The sequence below is a fragment of the Melozone crissalis genome, unplaced genomic scaffold (genome assembly GCF_028551555.1).
Source record: "Melozone crissalis strain CALT ecotype California unplaced genomic scaffold, PUWL_Pcris_2 ptg000005l_1, whole genome shotgun sequence".
Taxonomy (NCBI): Eukaryota; Metazoa; Chordata; class Aves; order Passeriformes; family Passerellidae; genus Melozone; species Melozone crissalis.
The window spans coordinates 39,961,347-39,980,817 of record NW_026535783.1 but is presented as its reverse complement, the minus strand read 5'-3'; the positions used below and the strand labels follow the sequence as shown (position 1 = coordinate 39,980,817).

The 19,471-nt window shown below is 38.0% G+C and overlaps 1 protein-coding gene across 1 annotated transcript in view; it reads left to right on the top strand.

Moving 5' to 3' along the window:
• The window catches only part of FOCAD (focadhesin), a 90,342-nt gene that overhangs the window by 59,409 nt on the left and 11,462 nt on the right, over positions 1 to 19,471 (top strand). Inside the window, exons 23-36 of the mRNA XM_054286399.1 lie at positions 2,108 to 2,200; positions 4,115 to 4,203; positions 6,234 to 6,275; positions 7,543 to 7,651; positions 8,157 to 8,273; positions 8,639 to 8,877; positions 10,313 to 10,402; positions 13,158 to 13,305; positions 15,152 to 15,271; positions 16,340 to 16,462; positions 17,322 to 17,399; positions 17,772 to 17,843; positions 18,001 to 18,103; positions 18,877 to 18,957. Of these exons, the coding sequence (XP_054142374.1) occupies positions 2,108 to 2,200; positions 4,115 to 4,203; positions 6,234 to 6,275; positions 7,543 to 7,651; positions 8,157 to 8,273; positions 8,639 to 8,877; positions 10,313 to 10,402; positions 13,158 to 13,305; positions 15,152 to 15,271; positions 16,340 to 16,462; positions 17,322 to 17,399; positions 17,772 to 17,843; positions 18,001 to 18,103; positions 18,877 to 18,957 (1,504 nt within the window). The remainder of the gene's footprint in view (positions 1 to 2,107; positions 2,201 to 4,114; positions 4,204 to 6,233; positions 6,276 to 7,542; positions 7,652 to 8,156; positions 8,274 to 8,638; positions 8,878 to 10,312; positions 10,403 to 13,157; positions 13,306 to 15,151; positions 15,272 to 16,339; positions 16,463 to 17,321; positions 17,400 to 17,771; positions 17,844 to 18,000; positions 18,104 to 18,876; positions 18,958 to 19,471) is intronic.

The window sequence follows — 19,471 nt, the reverse complement described above, 5'->3', positions numbered from 1 at the left end:
CCTTAGACATAAATTGTGCAGTTAAAAAACAATCTGGACTTCACTTGTCACCTTTGCCTGTGGCTGCTGGTATTAATTACTCAACACTTAGTCTAGTTGTTGTTACCCTTCATATCCAGCAATAGATGACAAGTAAAGGCTACTGGTTTCTTGTACTGACATAGCAGGTTGCAGTACTGCTTATATGAAAATCTTCAGCACTATGTCCAGTCATTTTCAGTTGTAGATGAATTTTGAATGTTCTTTGTTATATGAAGGTGTTCGGTTCCCTCTTTCCTTCCTCATATTCCACATACATGCAAAATGCTTACTGCCATGAAGAGAGTTAATTAATGAAAAGCACCTCAGCAGTTCTATTGTCATCAAACACATACACAAATTTTAGGTGTTCCTGGTAGACCATATTGTCTTAGATGTTTGAAATGCCACAAAATGCCTAAAGCTTTGTAATTAATTCCTGCATGAATATTGTATATTCATACAGTATTTTGCAGGTCTGCTTTTGTTGGCTTTCACAAGTGTGGATTACATGGGGAACTTCACAAATCACTACAAGACCAGTTAAATCTGAATCACAGACTCATTTAGGTTGGAGAAGACCTCATTGGGACCAATCTTTGACCGGTCACCACCTTCTCGTCTAGACTATAGCACTAAGTGCCACATTCAGACATTTGTTGAACACCTTCAGGGATGGTGAATACTCCTCCTCCCTGGACAGTCTATTCCAATGCTTAACAGATCTTTACATTAAGAAATTCCTCCTGATATCCAGACTGAGTCTTCCCTGGCACAGTTTCAACTATGTACTCTTGTCCTGTCCATTATTATCTGAGAGAAAAGACCAATCCCCACCTGGCTACACCCTCCTTTCAGGTGGTTGTAGAGAGCAGTAAGGCCCAGATGATCCTCTTTTCTCCAGTCTACATAGCCCCAGCTCCCTCAGGGAGTCCTAATAAGCAGAACTTGTGCTCCAGATGATTCACTAGCTCTGCTGTCCTTCTCTGGACATGCTCCAGCACCTCGGCATTCTTCCTGAAGTGAGGGGCTCAGAAATTAAGACAGGATTCAAGGTTTGGTCTCCCCAGTTCCGAGGACACAGATATGATCACTGCCCGGGCCCTGCTGGCCACACCATTGTTGATCCAGCCCTTCTTGGCCACCTTGGAACATGCTGACTCATGTTTAGCTGTCTGTTGACTTGCAGAATTAGACTATATAGTCTAATGCACAAGTCTAAAATAGTTTCAGAGTAGAGGCTGAGGGGAAGACTGGACTTGCTGCAGGTTCCTCAGGAACCCAAGGAAAGTAATTCTGATTGGAACCTTGACTGCTCATAAACTTTTGGAGGAATTAATGGGCAGACATGAGGTGTGAATATAATTTTAACTAAAAGGAAGGACTAGTGTTCATTAGTCATTATTAGGATGAAATTTCCTGGTTTTTACTACAGGTCATATTTGTATTGTCTACAAGATGGAGTGTGTTGGTTTTTTTTAAATTGACTTTTAGAATGTTTTTATTTGTATAGATGTATTAGTACTTATTCACAAGTCTTTCCGGTTCACTGAAAGCAGTGAGCATACAGCTTTAGGATGGTCTTTTGTTTTTTGTTAAAAAGTCCAAGTGAAGAAAGAATACTGACTACTTTACATAGATAATTAGGGGCATAAAATAGAGATGAATAAGTAGGAAGACTCTGGAAAATAATGATACAGGGGGAGGTCAGTTATTTATCTTGGTTAACAATTCTGCTTTTAGAAACTTCTAAGATCTTCACAAACTGTGAAGAAACATTTGCCAGTGCTGCTAAGTGTTGTGCTTATTGCCTCATACAGTTTCACTGTCTCTCTGGGATCAATTACTTGTGGCACCGCCTCAAGCAACCACTTTTGACTAGCCTGGGTAATGAAGTTGAAAGTAACTTGGTGTGGGTAAAATCAGAAAGGAGAATAAAGTACATGATCATTTTAATTTCCTACAGCCTTGTGTAATGGGCCGTGGAAATGAGTGAATGTTTGTCTGCAAATCATACACTGGAGAACATAGATTCTGCATATATTGGACTTAATGTAACTGCTTCTAACCTTTCTGGTGTGTTGCACAGGTTAATATTCAGCCTTCTGAATGGCACCACTCCATATTGCTGCCACAGACCTGGTTAGGATTTATGAGTCGAACCTACAGTGCAGTCCTGCAGGTAATTTTGAGGTGTATATTATTGTGGACATGCATGCTTATTCAAGTGGTATGGGTTTTAATTTTACCAGTAAGAGCTGGTAACTCATATAAGTTAAAAAAAGTAAAGCTTGAGGTGCTTGATTATAACATTTATAAAAAAGAAATAAAAATGAGTCTTCAGCTACTGACAGCACAGTCTGGGATGCTTTATAGAAGTGCAGTTTCTATTTACAGTTCAGGTTCATGCAGATTTGTTCATGTGTCAGCTTACAGAAAGTGTCAATTTTTAGAATTTTTAGAAGATGAAATGTTAGCTAGAGCTCTAACCTATTGCTTGCATAGAAATTTTGAAATAGTAGTACCATAAAGGAGACAGAAGCTATCGAGATGATTCATTAAAAAGAACTTCCCCTTAATCAGCATGTCATTCTGCTGCACTGTAAGAGACTCGTCTTTCAATTTTTTCAACCTTATCTAATGATTAAGAAATATCTTAAATTCTCTTATTAGGTTAGCTGACCTGGTATCTAGAGCAATGTAGTATAATTTGATTTTCAACAGGAAAATTATCTAAAAAAAAATTATCTAAAAAAGTTTAGCAAATAGCTTCCTTCCAGAATGCTCTCTTTGTGCTACCAGAAGGGTTTCTTTGTTTGTATTTCCAGACCACATCAGCTGTTTTCAGCACGAGCAGCTCAGGTTGCTGAACAAATTTTAGAAGCTTTGCTCCTTGTTTTGCTGTGCAGCAAAACATATGCTTCTCTCACATTTTCAAAACAATTTTTATCTTGACCATCAACAAACTGCAAGATCCTCTACCAAGCCAACCCCATTACAAAATAAGCAGCAACTATTCAAATTGCAGGTTTAGGTCTTGGGGGACATTGTCTCTTGCATTTAATTACTTTCCTATTTTTCTTCCCTTCCAAGGCAAGATTTCACACAGAGCTTAGCATGTACCACATTTTTTCTAAAGGATCAGTAGGATTTCTTGCCATTTTACAGGACAGTAGAGCCTGTGTTTGTTGCTTCTTACTTAATCCTTACACTTTTCTAGTACATTTCCTCAGAGGTGGCCGAAAGAGACTGCAGTATAAGATAAGTAATCTGGATAGTACATAATTCAGTGTTTCTGAGCTGCTACACTGCCTTCTTTTTAGCCAGTGTGTTGATGTACTCCTTTAATCTCTGTGGAGGGTCACTTTTGAGTGAGACCTGGGTTGTCAAGATTCACTGTGTTGTATTTTCAGGTTGGTATGTACATCCAAACTACAAGCATTGAATACCAAAAAATACAGCATATGTGTTTTTTCATTTAAAGCCTAATAATCTGCTAAGGAGCAGTAATTCACAACCTAAACAAGTTATGTTATAGTTCTCTTGATTTGTGACAGAATGTTAAAACAAAGCTGCTTTAGGTATTTTTAGATAACATATATGTTACAACATGTTAGAGGGCAGAATTTATATAATCTCTTTAAATATACAGAAAGAATGGTGTAGGAAATCACAGGGAGGTCAGAGTTATGTAAAGTAAAAGAATGAGGAATATTGCCCTAAGTAGAGCATCAAGAAAGCAATATTTTGCTGTTAGAATCCATTTTAGCTATCAGGCTTCTGAAGCTCGGTCCCTGCTTGTTGTAGCCCTTCCCGAGGGAACTTGGCTCTGCATGTACTAGATAGATGCCTCAGTATTTGTGGTCATTTATGCCATCTGCAGTTTGTTTTTCTTACTCAGAACAAAAAATTATGGATTCTTCTCCCTAATATATTGTATATTACAGTGGGACCCCTATGCAAAGCAGTCAAGGTCACTTATGAGCTAGCCCTTAGCTAGGTTAGGCTACATCTGTTTCCTGAATGTTCTCTGAAGAAATATTATGTAAATAAAGCATATAAGATCCATTTTTTACTTTTTTTTGCAATTCGGCAGGGGAGGCAGGCAGAGCTGGAGATGCAGTTAAAACATGGAAAAGAGGATCCTGAAGAGGTGCAGTACAAACAATTTACAGCCTGGCTATGGTAAGAAAGTGCCTGTGTGCTCCTGACCACTTGTAGTGGCAAGTAAGGGGACAGAGGAGGACAAGGTTTAAAAGCCTTCAATTTTACAAGTTTAAGGACTATATGAGCACTAATGAAAAAAGAACCTGAAACTCAGCAACAACCAACCACCAGATACAGTGACCATAGTGGGAGAGGCAAGTGGAAAGGAGGAATATTGGGTAATTGTAAGGGTTTCCATATGCGTGGGTTCCCCTCTGCAGAACCTGAAAACTTTGTAGGGTGAGCAGCTGGAAAGAGTGAAGTAATGCCGTGGTTTTATAGGATGCTAAAGGAGAAGGGTTGTGCAAAGATAAAAATTTCCTTCTTGAGAGTTTAATGAGCTATTTCACTGAAAATACCTTGATGAAAGAAATGCAAGTCACAATCTGACATATGTCATGGTGGACTGATGCTAAGTTACCATTATTGAGTGTGAGAATTTTTTTTAAAGCAAACACATGATGCACACCCTGATCCATATTCTGCACTAATTCTGTTGTTGACAGGTGAGAAGGGTGTCTCAGTCAGGATTTAGCCATGTACGTGCATGGCCAGGAGAAGAAGGTGCAAAGTGGGAGGCTTTACAAGAGAAAAAACTATCTATCCATGGACAGTATAATTATTTGGGTTTGTGCTTGTTCATAGGGGTATTGGAATCAAAATATGTACAAAGCCAAAATGCTTTTTGTGTGTTTCAATCTAAAAGGTGTGTTATTAAGTCCCACTTAAGAGGAATTCAGAATTTGTTCTGAATTCTAGCTAATTCTGGAATAGAGGCTTGCCTTGTAAGATCCAGAATGCTACAGTGTTGTAGAAAAGTACTTTATTAGTAACTGATCCTTCTCTTGATAGGGTATAAAAAGCCCTGTAGCAATGCTGCTTTCATAGATTTCTCCTGAAAGAATTTCTGTTCTTTATTTCCTAAATGGTGATAATGTAAGCTATGTCAAAAGTGAACAGAATTCCCTTTATCAGGAAAAAAAATCAAAGCAGGAAATTAACTGGAGCCCAGTACTAGCTTTAGTTTCTTTTCCAGTTCACAATTATTTGCTTGGTTCCTCAGGGCCCTAACTTCAACATCTGTTAAGCATTTTTGTTGCTCACTAGGGTTAACCTAATTGTGGACAATGTGGTATAAACTTTAGTTTTAATCCTTTATTATGTAAATTTTGCAAATATTTTTGGTGCAATTTTGCATTGGTGTTTACCAAGTTGTAAACGCTTCTAGTGTGGTGGCTTTGAGACTGTGTAAAAGCAGTGTGACTGTGAAGAAAGATCTGGGTAGATTTCTTTGAAAGCTTGGGTGTAACTCAGTCTTATAACATACAGCTCTGCTTTAGGGGACATGCATTTTCAGTCTAAAGTTGGTTTTTTATGTAGAATGATGGCGATGACAGAATTGTATGTTTTAGAATAGAGGATCTCTCTCCTCATCCACACCTTTCAGTGTAGGAGATTGTGTCTCTGCTTCAGTCTTGATATGAATGCAAAATGAAACAATTGAAAATAAGTAGCCTGTTATAAATCAACTATAATAATGTGTAAGAAATTGTAACCACTCCTATGGCTTTAATTTAAATTGATTCAAGTTTATATACCATATTATAGCATAACTGCCTGTAGTGGTTTCCAGAAATAAACTGTAGAATAAATTGTAATGGTTGTCCTTTATAAAACATTCAGATTTCATTATGCTAGAACATAGCACAGTGAGCTGGAAGCTTAGGCGTTTGATGTGCTCATGAACCAGCATTTTACAAAGAGTGGTATTAGGACAAATAAGAGCCCTTTATGAAACACTGGGAGTGCACATGAGCCTGAAGAAACTTGGGGTGGTGCAAAAATTTCTTACCGATTAAATGCTTGTAATTATTTTGCACTGTCTTCTCATTGGCTGATACAATTGTTAACCTGTAGATCACAGCCTCATGTAAGACAGAAGAGGAATTTAGCTGAGATCGTGCTATGCAGTAATAACCGTGGTGTAAATTCTTTCTGTTCTCTTGCAGGGTGAGAGATATGTTGACCGATGTCATCAAAGGTGCTTCCAAGTAAGGACTGCTAAATTACTACAGATGATGTATTTTCCCATATTTTGAATAAAGAGTGGGACACTGCTTCTTTTCCTCCTAGATCTTTTTAAGATGATTTTTGCCTTCATTAAGTTTAAAGCATCCAGGTTTTATGAGTGTGTGGATTTAGAAGTTTCTCTCTGAGGTACATAATAAAATGTTGCCTTTTAGAAGCTTAGGAAATTATTTAAGGCAAAAGATACTGAGAGATTTCAAAGAACTTAAATAAGTACTTTGTAATTATTTGCTGTACCTCTTATCTGAGAGAAGGTAATTTCACTGTTCCAAATGATGACATTCCACTAAGATTCATGTTTCTTGTTTTAAAAAGCAAAATAGAACTCCAGAAAATACTTTCACTGTGACAATGACGTCTTTGGATCTGGAATAAATGCCAGGTTGGCTGTGTAAATATATTTTCACAGCAGCAGTCAAGGAAGTTTTTAGAAATTGAAGACTGATGCAAAAAGTCTACTGGCCTGTAAGTGGTCTTGTACAGTCAAGTTGTTCAGGTGCTTTTGTAAAATGATGTAAGAGAGTTCCATCAGGATTATATTGCAGTTTGTTTTTCTGGGAATGACTAGAATATCAACATACTTCCTTATACTAAACTGAACACAGTTATGTTTTCTCTGGTTTTTGTCAGATTTTCTTACTTGATTTCCTTAAAGGTTTGCACTGTCATAGAAGTGATGAATCCTATCATTTTCCATGATGGTTGTGTTTTTGTAGTGTAAGGAAATAATCAGAAACTTTTTTTTAAGCTGATAATAATGGCTGCTCTGCTAAATCTTCTCATGCTGTGAAGCGGCATCTTGCAATGAAGTGGCATCTGCCTCTTCAACATTCTCCATTTGAACATGTTTTTGTTTTGTCCTCTATGGAAACGGTACTAGCTAAGGCCAACTGCTGCATTTCTGTGAGTGCTACTTGCTCTGCAGGGTAGCATTCCTTATTATAGTGGAAGAAAGCTCTGTTTTCATACAACTGTGTGTGTAGTAGCCCTTATATAAAAGACAGACAAGAAAAAAAAATACTGAACACTTCTTCCCTCCATTCTTTCTCTAATTCCTGAAGATGAAATGTAACAGATTGCTGCTGAGCTAGAAGAGAGCCTGATGAAGTTGCCAGGGGCAAAGACCTTCCCTCCTGGATCATCTGTAGCATAACTTTTCTGCTTTGATAAATATGTTTTGTTGCCAGCATCTCTACCGTGTTTCTTAAATGTTTTCTTTTTTCTCTTCAGAGACAGCCCTGTGGTGAAAGGAAACTCTATTTTTGCTTTAACTGGCCTTGCAGTTGCTGTAGCCAAATACGAAAGCAGCCTTTCTTCAGACACTGAAGGGGTACCTGAGGTGAGTGAATCTGGGGGAGGTCCCTTCTCTTTGTGGAATACAGAGAAGTATTGACCAGGTGTTTGGGGGGGCTGGTAAGTGCATGTGAAGTACTTTACATTTTCAAGTCCAAATTTCATCATACTCAGTGAATGCCATCTGTCAGATTCTGTGGTACCAAAGCAGGTAGGGTATGCATGTGCCATGTCACAAGAAGCATAATGTCTAAATAGTCATTTTTTTGGCCATTTTGACAGATGAGATAGAGGTCACTCTATGGACACTGAGCCAGCCAAACTCTTTCATAATTTCATAATTTTTGGCTCTACTGAATAGTACTTGTTCAAAAGTAGTGTCTGGAGAGCCAGCACTGACAAATAAATGATGATACTTACACTACATAGGAATGACAAAATAATCTCATTCATGATGGATCACAGCTGGAACATCATCAGCTGAGCTTCTGTTTAGGCGGAACTTGCTTTAAGAAAAAATAATGATGACCAATTGGGTTTGATTTTTATAGACGGAACCTGATTTTATTCCTATGAAACAATGGATTTCCATGGTCACGGAGACCCTCTTGAGTATTGTGAATAGCCGCTACCAGCCTAAAGGTCAGGTCTTCCCATGGTTCTACCAGGTATGTGCTGTGGTACTAAAGGCAAGGCAATATATCTGTATTTCACACCTGGAGTTCAAATAATGAAGTTTCCTGGTTCTGTTTGAGCTATAGTAGTTGGAATAGGGGAAAATCAAGACTCTTCATGCTCTTGTTAATTTTCTTTCATTGTACTTTCTGTTTATATTTGTGTTTGCTTGAAGTTTTTGTCTTTATTATCAAAACAGTAAAAGCCACATGCAAGGAATGTCAGATTGCAATGCATCTGTACTGCTGTTTGCTCTGTAGGTGTTTATTTTAAATTCCTCAAATGCTGAGTGTTGTCACCTGGAAAAGGCATAAGAGAAAAAAAATGCTGTCTTTTGTGGTTTTTTGTGTTTTTCTAGAAGTCTTACTCAGGTGAAAATACTGCTAGTATTATAGCTCGAACCTGTGCAGCCACAGCTTTGTCTCTTCTGGTGCCAATTTTCATTGTATCATGCAAAGAAAAGATTGAGGAGGTCCTGAGTATGCTGACTGACAGGTTACCTGGGAAACCAAATGCTGACGAGTCTCAAGCTGTTCAAATCCACATGGGTCTCGGTTTGGGGATGTTCATCTCACGTTTATATGAAGAAAAAGTCAGGTGAGAACTGCCATATTTAATGTAGTTGCATAGGTAACTTCCTTTTTCTTCATGTGGCCTTAAGATCTGAGGAATTAAAGTATTTACAAGTCATAGGCAAATGATTCTTGAAGGGTTTTGTAATGTTTCTTAAATGGTGCCTCTTATTATCAGTCTTCCCCCCCCACAATTTAGCCCCCTCCAGAGCTATCCTAGGTATTTTGTCATTTCTTCAGGATAAGTGACTAATTTTCATAATATCGTAAGGTACAAAGAGCAAAGCAGTCAGCTAGAAGAACAACAGATATTTTTTTAAATGGGACTAGTTACGCTGGAAGACGTAGTTGTAAAACAATTCACAGCCCTCATTGCTTTCTTTGTAAGTGGTGCTCTGGACATGTGACAGTGTTCACTTACATCATGTGAGTTACAAATGTGAGGATGGAAGTAGTGTAATGTTGTCTTTAAAGCATGCTGTTACAGCTGTGTTGGCAGCACACAGGTGTTCTGAAGTTGTTAGAAAATGCTTCCTTTTCAGAAAGGTTGGCCTCACTTGCAAATTTCTGGTGATTCCTGAGAAATTAAGAATTAGGTTTGACTTTATATTCCTCCAGAGTTTTGACTACTAGGGATTTTTTCTTCTTGTATACCCATAAAAAAAAAATTAATTAGTGTACAAGCACAGGTACCAATCAGATTTGATTGTCATTGTTAATTTGCTCAGTGAAACTAATGTTTCTAAGGCATTTGATATTGATGAAACTGAAGCATTGCTGAATTCTAATTTTCATGTTTTGGTGTCTTGATGCCTTGCTGCCACTGACTCAGTCATATAATTTGGGAATGGACTACCTTTGGATGTTTAGTCAGTGGGACAACTGAGCTGCATACAAGCACTAAAAGACTCTTAAAGAGAATGAAGTTGCATCAGCCGAGTGTTTTGGAGTATGTGAATCAGTATTTTGGGGGTTTGTGTTTGTTTCATTTCTGTGGTGAGGGATGTTAAGTGAATACATTTTTCTAACCATTTCTTGCAGACTAGTTTTACTCTTTCACTACACTGCATGGTTTGAAAGCTTAATCTTGCACATTCTTCAAAGCATTGTATTGCAACAAATCAAAACTCATAGGAATGTAGCTATAGCTTATATCAGATTATAGATCTAGTTTCCATTAAAGATGTCCAGTTCATTATGAAAATTGAGTATATGTTTTATAAGAGGGGTATACGTATGACATCTTTGGAGTGAGATATAAATGCATCTTTTTTATCAGTAAGTTAGGCAATGAGGTGGAGAGAGATTGAGAAAGCTAGTGTGAAATAGTGTGAAATGTCATGAATTTTCAGCTTATGAATAGTTACACATCTAGCTGAGATTATGTTTATCAAGTTCCTTCTTCTACTGTCAGGCATTGGATCTTTTTTTTTTGTTCCTGTTTTGGTTTGGTTTTGTAGTGATTTACCTGGTCAACAGATGAACTTCGTTCTGATGAAATCCCTGGATGTGTTGGAGAACTGTTGCTTTGACACCAGTCTGGAGTACAAGTGAGTTTTCATTTATTACTGGTGATACTTAATTTTGAACTATACCTTTTAAATTCACACTTTCTTCCTTAATTCTACACAGAAAAGTATAAGAATAGGACAAGGAGACAGCAGGTTCTGAGTACTTGCATATATATAATCACCAGTTCAGGCAGGCTGGAAAGGCCCTTTGGAGGTATGCTCCCTAAAACAGAGTCAGTCACAGACTTTGCATTGCTTAAGTTTTTACAGTTAGAACTTGAATCTCCTTAGACCATAAAACTCCTGTCAGTTGCCATGAGACAGCTAGCTTAGCATGGCAGGATGTTTCTTCCACAGCAGTCATTTCTCTTTCAAATCAGGAAAGGAACTGCAGTATCTTGAGTGGCTCAGTGTGGGTGCATAAGATTTTCTTTCAGTTTGAGCATTACTCTGCCCAGCTCTTCACTATTCAAAAGAAACAGCAATAATTCCCATTTTCCTTTGCCCTCCTTTCTCCAGTGCACTTTCTGAAAAGCTCTGAGGAGTCATAGCTGTGCACCATTGGGCTGTGAACCTGTACAGCTTAGTGAGGATTTCTGTTGCCTTTTGAGTGGCACAGGGTGAGACACACAGTACACAGAGACTCTACCAGCTGCGCCCCTTTGTCATGCCTATTGCTGGTTTGTGCAGCCTGTTAGCTGGAGATCAATGCCTCAGAGAAGAGCCAAGCCAGACTTTTCTGGCAGCAAGAGGTTGCCAGAAGAGTATGAAACAATGGCAAGCAGGAGAGGGAAGATTGAAGAGAGGGGTTTTAAAGGTTTTTAAAGGTGTCTAGTACAAGTTCTCTCTGTGAGCAAACAAGTAATGTAGAGCTGTAAATGTTGCAGAGTTGTCCAAGTTTTGCATTTCTACTTGTAAACTGCTGTTCCAAAGGAAGGTCCTTTCCAGCCTTTTCATCGAGTGTGACAAAGGCATGATCAGCTGTGAGGCATAAGCATTTTCACCAGTGTTTCACTCCTGCTAAATCAGTGATTTTCTTTTTCACAAAAAACAGGCTGACAGTGTTTTGAGCATAGGTCTGCTAAGCAGTGCAGGTGTGGCAGTCAGTGCTGTCCAGGCTCAGGCTGCGCCCAGTGGAAGGCAGGACTCCCTGCAACCTGATGCTTTGGCAGTAAAACACTTAAAATGTGCTAGGAAATCTGAGATATCATGTAGATGAAAAATACCTAATACTCATTTTATGTAGCTCACAAATAAGGTAGCCAAATGAGAGCAATTGTTAGTTACAAAAAGTGGGGCAGAGAAGGTGAACTTTTATTCTTTCTTTAGTGTTCAATAATGTTTTAAGTCTTTATTAACTGTGAATAACATAAAATACTATAGCTCTAATGAGAAACTCTGTTTTCTTTCTATGTCGTTTTGTCAACAAGCAATAGTGTAAACTTGAATTTAGAACTCTTGTATATAAGCCATGCCCTTGTTTTATTGGCTAGTCATTAATTCAGATATACCAATTGCTTAAAAAGGTTTGTTTGGTCTTTGCTGAAAAAAAATATCACTCCCAAGACACCCCTCTGTTTCTTCTAGCCATGCTCAATCATCCTTAATCCCCAGTTACTGTAAAACATTGTCTTAAAAACATGACTGAAGTTATTTTCAGATGTCTCTTTTTTACCTACCTGAGTAAAAGCAGCGCTTTTTTTTTCTTGGCCATTTTTAAGTTGGATAGGAGAATGCCTAAGATTCTAGCCATGTTCATTTCACTGCCTGCTGCTTGCTACAAGCAGTGTCAGGGAGATGTGCACAGTGGGAAAACAATCATCTACAAATAGGAGCAACTGGGGATGTGTGCCAGTGAGAGATCATGTTGAAAATGAAAACTGATGAAATAAGTGTCTGCTATGTTTTAGTATCTCATGATGGAAGCCAGAACTGTTTGGAAGTTTTCTGACAAACCTGATTACTTGGAACTTGTTATGGGAGCACATATGCAGAATTTAGTAAAAGATCTTTGGTCCAGAATGGAATTTCTGAACAAAAATCTGAAAGAGAGTTGGAGACTGTGGAGATGTTTGTGCCAGCTGCCCTATTAAATTATGTCCTTTGAAACTATGTTCTTGTTGCAATTTTAAGTATCCTCAGCATCAAACAGTTAGTTGTGCTGGATATGTCTACCTTGATGAAGCTGCTCCACTGTAGCATATGCAAATTTTAGTACGTACAAGTTAGAATGCACACCTGACCATTCCTGTTAGGAAATGCAAGGGAATACCTTAATTTCTTACCTGACTAAGAAAGCCGACTTAGCAGTTATCTGGCTTAATGACTAATTTTATTACTTTTGCAAGTGAAACAGCTCTTGAAGGAGTCTGACAGCAGCAGATGCTAATACACTCATTCAATCTGCAATTAGTATGTCTAATTGGGATTTCCTAGTTTATACTATCAGGACACACAGAAATTTGGATCAATACTTCCTTTATACTAGTTTATGGCATTTGTTGTTGGGGCTACTGGTTCTTCAGAGACAGAAGGAATAGTGAGGTTGTATGTGTAGGACTTATTATTTAAATAAACACTTTCTTCTTATGCTCTTCTTTCGTCTGGTGTTTCTTGAAAATGATGTGTGAAATAAAAACCATTTGCAAAATTGACTGTGGTAATAAATTATCTACAGGGCTAGTTATCAGGCAAGGCCAAGAGGTCTTCTTACTCACAAACTTTATTAGGGTTTAAAGGGAGTTCAGAGCAGCCAAAGCATACTTAATCTTTTCTCTTTTGTTTTCTCTTAAAGTACTGGCTGTATTTTAGGAGCAGGACTTGTTCTTTCATTTATGAGTCACAGTAGCCAAACAGAATCACGAGTGCATGTTTCTGCTTCATTGCGAAAACTCTACAAATACTTGGACAGCAGTGAGGACCAAAGCAGAGGAGTCCAAGAGGTATGACCTATTTTATCACAAATTTTAAGTCTTCCTTTTATTTTGTTTCCTCCCTTTAATATTACAGTCTGTTTGCTGAAACTTTTTTTATCTGTGGTACAGGAAGGCTTAATTTCTACTTTTTCTTTCACAATATGTGAGTTTATGTCTGCTGGGAAAAAAAGTGATAATAACAGCAATAATAAGAATAGGATAATGTGTAATCTTGCAAAGACATTAAGAAACTGCCTGAAGATAACAGACATGATCCTTTAAAGGTCTTCTTTAATTCCTTAACTCCAAATAAAACTGTTGAAAGTTGGAGCATGAGTAACTATGAATATGGGTCTCCTACATACAGTTGTTTACTGCTCAGCTGATCTACTAAAAGTAGACAACAAGTTACTCTTAGAGATAACTTAAGTGCTAATACTTCATCCTTTCAATATGCCTTCTGTATATTTCTGTGAAATTTTGTGTCACTAGCTAATGTGAATTCTGTACTTGTGCATGCTGCTATGCCCCCATTTATGTTTTCTTTATGTTTTGAACACTTAAACTGAGCCTTGCATTTCAGGGAGTTTTTTTCCAGGATACGTCCTGTAAGTTTTGATATGGTCCATGTACTTAGCCTATAACTCTGCTGAGGTAAAGCTTGAGAATGAAAACTGATGAAATTCAAATAGTTTGCCACAGAAAACAAAAATCAGAACAAGCAAATGTTTTGCACAAGAAAAGCAACACTGTCTGTATATGATATATGTAAGACTGGAGCAGCTGAGCAGTTGAGTTGCGTAATCCTCTGTTTTTCTTACAGGAGTCAATACAGATTGATAGCATAATTCTTTTCCCCCTGTTGGTAGTGTTCTGAAAGCTCTTTATTAAACATCTTCATAGGTGGAGTTTTATTTTTTTGGCAGTACGTATGTGTTGGGGATTAGCCTTTTGCAACTTACGGTTCATGCATTAAAATTACTTATAGCTATGAAATAATTTATGTGTCCCCAGAGATCTCCAAGTGCATTATTGAAATTAAACTGAGTTCAGTACAGCAACTTCTGAGATGAAAGGCAGCAACTGTTTAACATCATGAGACAGTTTGGGAAGAAAAAGAAAACTTACCCTTTGCAATTAAAACCTCTGTAAGGATTTGTAGAGATGAGTAAAATTTGGGCCGCGCTCTAGGATGAATGCTACTATATGAGATGCACAGGAGGCTCTTTCAGAACTGTAGGTGATTTGCACATAACCCATTGGCCTGCTGCAGCAAAAGGTACAATCTGCACATTACTTGCTAGAGGTCAAATTGATGTCAGTCCTGCACAGTAGGTAGGTGCTCTCTGCTTCCTTCAGAGTCATGTTGTTCTGCTGCTTAACTTTGGTACAGAGGAGGTTACAACAAAGCACACTTGCTTTGTTGGTAGTTCACTTATTCTCCGTGGCAGAACAGAAAAGCAATGTTGCTGGTGAATCCTTCTGCAAGGATAGGAGGCTGGTGTTGTGGGATGTGTGTGAGAGGCAGTTCTATGTGCTGATTTTCTGGCCTGACAGACCTGCTTGATGGGAGCACAGCATGCTGAGTATGCTTACATAAATAATGATCAGATACTTGTATTTAGAGAATACCTACATTTGTGTGGAAGGTCAGGAGTTTGACCTCTGTAAAACCAGAGGTACTTGGAAGCTTTAGTTGCATTTGTTTAACATTATTAGCATCAATGAAGAGTCTTTCAGAGAGGGAATAAATATCTGGAAGTATAAACTGAAAATGTTACATCTTTTCTGTCATGCTGGCACATTATTCAATGTGACCATTGTTACATTGAGCTTGATTAGAGACTAGTTAATGGAATAAAATGTTTTTCAGGTACTTGCCTATTCTGTGGCCTGTTCCTGTGTCTCTGCTTTCAGTGTTGGAATAATAGAAGCAGCTGAGGCTGAAAAGGCTATGAGCAAGCTACGAACCTTAGCAGAAAATAATCAGCAGGTAATAATTCTGTATTTGGGCTTGTGGGAACTCAGCACATCACTCCTGATGTCCAGAGTCGCCGAGACAACCCTTGGGGGGCTCGGAAGTCCTGGAACGTTGCCAACAGTGTTTGGTGGCTAGACTTTGATCCTGCACGGGACGCAACACCTGTATGAGGATGAGATGATGCCTCAAGGCCATCCAGAGCCTTACCAGGCCATTAGATCAGCCGAGACGGGACATGGGCTTTACTTCAGTTTTCTTTCTCTCTTTATCTATTTAATATTGGATACTACTTTTCCTAAACTGTAATTCAAGACAATTATGTTGCTTCACTTTCATCATTAATTAATATTCATGAATGTATTTTGCATACCACACAATTACTAAGATTGCCACTTGATTCATTAATGCATATAGCAATTACCAGACAGTGAAATAAAAATAAATTGCATGCGTTTGATTGCATTTAGAAGAGAAATTGTTGCATTTCATGTCTTTAGTCCCTGTATCTTGCCATTTTTTGTCTCTTTTATAGCATATTTCTATAATTTCTTTTTCTTGGTGGGAAAATACATCAAATGTGCTGTTATGAATTTTTGCTGTGCTTGAACAACTGACAGTGCATAACCATAAACATAGCCACAGCTTCCTACAGGTGTGTGTTTCATCCCTAGTGTCCTAGGGTACCCCTCAAATTGCCAAAAATAATCTCAATATTTTAGTGCAGGTTCTTTTCTGGTTAATGTTTGCCAGGAAATGAAGTAGCCAGAGGAGGCAACCATTTTGAATCAAAGCCTGCTATTATATTAATCAACTGTTCAGAATGTTTATCTGAAAAGTAGGAAGTCAGAGCTAACTACCTGTGCTAGACTTCATATCGGAAAATCTGCTCTAAAACCAAGACTCTATGTGTCAAAGATTTAATCTTAGAAAATCCCATGTCTCTTGAAATAAAGTATCTGGTATTCAAGACAAAGATTGTTGGGAAATAATAAATATGTGAGTAATGTTTCAATAATAAATGTATAAAAATATAGATTCCTCTGTAAAATCTGTTTTAATAAGTTCTTTTTCACCTTACAGACCTACAGTTTTGCTTTAGCTTTAGGTGCAATAGTACATGGATTGTCAGCTTGTGGTCATGGGAAAGCTGAAGACCTGAGTAACAGACTAATGCCAGCCTGGATAAAAATTGTGCTTGCTGAGGTAAAGGAGTTTCTATGCATATCTTGGGTTTTGCACTTGTTTTGTTGGTTTAGTTTTTTTTTTTTCATAGGTGGGGGTAGAGGAGGTGGGGAAGGGATGGTGTGCAGTTTAAAATTAACAGTAAAAACATAATTTTCCTTGCTTCTTGCAAGGAGTGATGTTAGGAAAAGTTAGAACTGTCTGAATATGCTGTTTGATATTTGGAAGCAAGAGGATAATTTTGGGCTGTTTGCTAAAGGGAAAAAAATCCCTGTTTCTCTTCAATTTGGATAACTTATGAGAAATGCTTATCTCAATGAGGTCTTAATTTGGACATGTTCACTAATTTGGAACAGTGCCCAAGGATAAAGTCTAGGTTATTAAGTGAAAATGGCTTGTGAAATCAGGTGCTGCTTATCAAAAAAGAAAGAAAAAAGAAGTGTGATTATACTGCCTTAGTCATTAAAATTATTTCAATTTATCTGGAAAAGTTAAGTGTTTCAAATCAAACTCTAAACTTACATATTAAGATTGCAGCTAAAGGTAATTATCAATAAAGAAACTGGTTTTGAGTTGAATTGCACTGGTATATTTTGTGGAATACAGATTGTGCTAGGAGAAAAAATGATTTGTCAATCCATGATGATTTCAGATTTGGAGGAGTGAGGAGGAAGCTCATTCCTTAATTCATAAAGCTTTCATTCATCAAGAGAGGGATTAGTATTATCTACCATGCTGGAGTCTGATCTGAAAAGGCTATTGGGATTAGAGGTGTGCTAGTGATAGTAGTCATGGTTTTTAAGTTGGAAGAGCAAGCATTTAGTCCTACAGTAGTGTTGTGTCATCACATTGGCTCACTGGTCCTGAATTATGCTTCCAGGGTTCTCCAACAATGGAACGTCTAGCTGCTGTCAGTGGGCTGGTTGCACTGGTGGGCTCTGAAGGAGGCATGATACAGGTCAGAATATGCAAGCAAATGGTACCTTAATGTCATGGAGAAATTTGCCTAGAAGGCAAGATGGGATGCATGCTTCCCATTCCTACAGCGATGGCTGTAAACCAGGACATCACATTTTTGCAATAATTCATGTTTGGTTAATTCAAGCAACATTGAATTGCAGTGCTTAAAATGGGACTTGTTCCATTTGCCATCATATGGCCCATGTGCAATGCCACTGGGGAAAAGTTTTCAGCCCATGTAAGCTTTCTCCTTTTCTCTCTCCCACTCCCAGAGAAAGGCACGAGTGCAAATGTAATCTGTTTTCAGAATTTTTTCTGTTTGTTGCTTCTTTTTTGTCTCTTACAAAATTAACCTCTTTTTCTCTTGCAGCTGAAATCTGAGAGCATTCAGTCCTCACAGTTTCAAAGTAAGCTGAATGAAGTGATCAGAACCCTTACACAGGTAAGAAGGTGTTTCCTCCTTTGGATAATGCACTAGCATACCTTCACGCCTTGCACAAGCAAGACAAGTCTGTTTAAAAGGAGTTACGTAATGTTTGTGTCCAGCTTGAATGAGACAGTGTAGGGAAATTTGTCTAACTAGTGCTTTGTCTCAACAGATAATTAGTTTCTCTGAGCAGATTGGTCTTCAGACAAATGCAGCAAGACTTCTGGGACGTCTTCACATGTCCTGTTTGTCTTCTACCCAGAACAGGGCATCTGGTAAGATGCTTTATTACTACTTCCTAAAGAACATGTAGAAATAGCGCATCACTAAAAAGACAGTGAGGGACACATGAGATAATGCTAACATTTTAGAAGTATTTTCCTGGAACAGATCTTCTCTGGTTAGCTGAAATTAAAAAAATTAGTGTTCTGTGCCCTTTCTGGGTGGCCGATACATTGCTAACTTTAAGTGTTGTTTCAATATCCATTGGTGAAGTAAAGGCTGGATAATTAATAATTAATGAAATACCAGTAACAAGCAAAAGCTAATGAAGTTGAAGCTGTTTGCTTTGGTGTGAACTAACCTGGGAACGAAAAATACAAAATGTAGATGAACATCACAGAGAAAAGTCTTTCAAAGTTTCTGCTCTTATGTATGCCTGCATGCACGCATTCCTGCCTAAAGTTAGGTAGATATGAAATGTCTCTGCTCCATTAGACTTCTTAAAATTTTGAAGCGCTCCCTTTCAAAGCCCAGCTTGCAGTGCCCAATGTATTTTTAAGGAAGTTCTTATCCCTGGCTTTTCAGTTGATCTGTGAATTTGTTTTTTCAGATCTGGCACCTCTCACCACCAGAAATGTTTAGCTTGCCTTAAAGGTGAAAAGGCCAATATGTCTATCAGTCTTGTGGTCTAAATACTCTGAGTCACCTACAGAATCAGTTTGCTCAAACACAGCTCAGTTTGGCCATTAAATTTACCTGGGAGAGCAGAAGATTTTAATTTTGCTGATGATGTTTTAGAATATAAGCAGTCTTTTTATCTTCACAGTTCCTCCAGATTTTGGCTACTTACCTGTAAACAGCTTTATCAGGGCAGCCATTGACTTTGCTATTGAAGGTGGAAAGAAAGGTAAGGATCAAACTACAGTATTACTCTGGGAAGTTTGTTATGGCTATAAAAGATGACCCTAAACACTTGCTTTTATTTACTAAGAGAACTTTTCTAAGTACAAATTTGAACTTTGTTAATGTGTGGTATTCAAAAAAGAAATTTAATTACAATCAAAAAGATAAAGTTAATATTGTGTAGTTAGGACTTTCGCTTTCTCCACCTGATTTTTGACTTTTAAAACCCTTTTCTCTTCCCTCTCTGTTGGTGAGATGATGTTTCTTCCCCATGAGAAGGAAAGTCAAATAATTTTTAAGTGTTAGCCTGTATGCTCAGTTAATACTCCATCATCAGACCGACTTTATGCTGCCCCTTATTTCAGTGATGCTGGATTAAGATTCTCTGTAACAGAGTGGTATTAAACAGATTACTGCTGGGATAGATGCAAAGAGGCCTGAAGAAAGTATGGTCTTACATGAGGAAGTCTGGTAAAAGAGATGTCTCAGAGTAGTCTTAAGGAGGATAGAGAGGATTG